The following is a 1,011-nucleotide window of genomic DNA, read 5'->3' as shown; positions in this document are numbered from 1 at the left end:
AAGGTACACATGCAGTATTGTCAACCTCCTCCAGGCAGGTGAAGCTGAGCTCTTCCTTCGACTGGTGAACTCAAGAGATGCAGGTGTTCAGACACTGGTAGAGGTCAACCCAACGAGTGCCCATGAATACCAATACCCACCTACAGTGAAAGTCCAACAGGAGATAGATGCATCAAAGGTGTGGCTAACATCAGTCTTTATTGACCACTGTGACTCAATTCCACCTTAGAAACCTAACTCAGGGCTGAGAATAGCTTGCTGCCCACCCAATGCTGTAATCTTTACAGGAGACTGCCACATCTTTACTTGGAAGTAGTTGGGCTCAAACCACTGGCCTTTCCTTTAGCAATTGAGCACTTTAAGCACTGTACCACCAGGGTTCCTTCACATACCCACAATACAGGCAAATTAAGGCTCCCTGGTGATGCAACCAGCTGCTCATCAGAAAAAACAGGCAATCTGCTGTCTAGTTAAACTAAAGCCTAGCAAATCCTATGGAAAAATTCTATTTTCCTAGGGTCACTGTCAAGAGTCTAAACCAACACCAGTACTCAACATTATGACACATGAGGAGCCCTATAGGTTCACAGTAGTCAAGGCAGGATAAAAGAAATCTATAAGCTTCAGGTAATCTGACGCCAAAACCTGTGCTCTTAAATCTTTCCCATTCCACAGATGTTCAGCTCATCTTCACTGGAAGCAAGCTTCCTTGTCCCATCAGCTGGCCTTGCTGACCCACCACCTCCTGCAGAGGAGCCCCTCAATGGAGTCATAGAAAGATGAGAAGCTAAACATGCACAGGGCTACCCTATGCCTAGACTGAGCTCTATTCCCAGACACATGGCTTTACTACTCCATATTCAGGCATAGGACCTACAGGTCAATAGCCATTACTGACACAAAATGTGAGTTCAAATGACAACTTTATCAGAATGAATGAGTACCTCACAAATTTCTAGCATATAGAAATTTCTTTGAAAGACGACTGTTAGTGAGCAACCCTGTATCAGG

General features: G+C 44.8%; 1 protein-coding gene across 1 annotated transcript in view; it reads left to right on the top strand.

Annotated features, from left to right (window-relative positions):
• The window catches only part of CCDC17 (coiled-coil domain containing 17), a 4,168-nt gene extending 3,385 nt beyond the window's left edge, over positions 1-783 (top strand). Inside the window, exons 12-13 of the mRNA XM_006839706.1 lie at positions 35-145; positions 676-783. Coding sequence (XP_006839769.1) covers positions 35-145; positions 676-783 — 219 coding nt within the window. The remainder of the gene's footprint in view (positions 1-34; positions 146-675) is intronic.
• Positions 784-1,011: the final 228 nt, after the last annotated feature.

This window comes from Chrysochloris asiatica, unplaced genomic scaffold (assembly GCF_000296735.1).
Source record: "Chrysochloris asiatica unplaced genomic scaffold, ChrAsi1.0 scaffold00026, whole genome shotgun sequence".
NCBI lineage: Eukaryota > Metazoa > Chordata > Mammalia > Afrosoricida > Chrysochloridae > Chrysochloris > Chrysochloris asiatica.
This window is presented reverse-complemented; position numbering and strand designations above follow the sequence as displayed.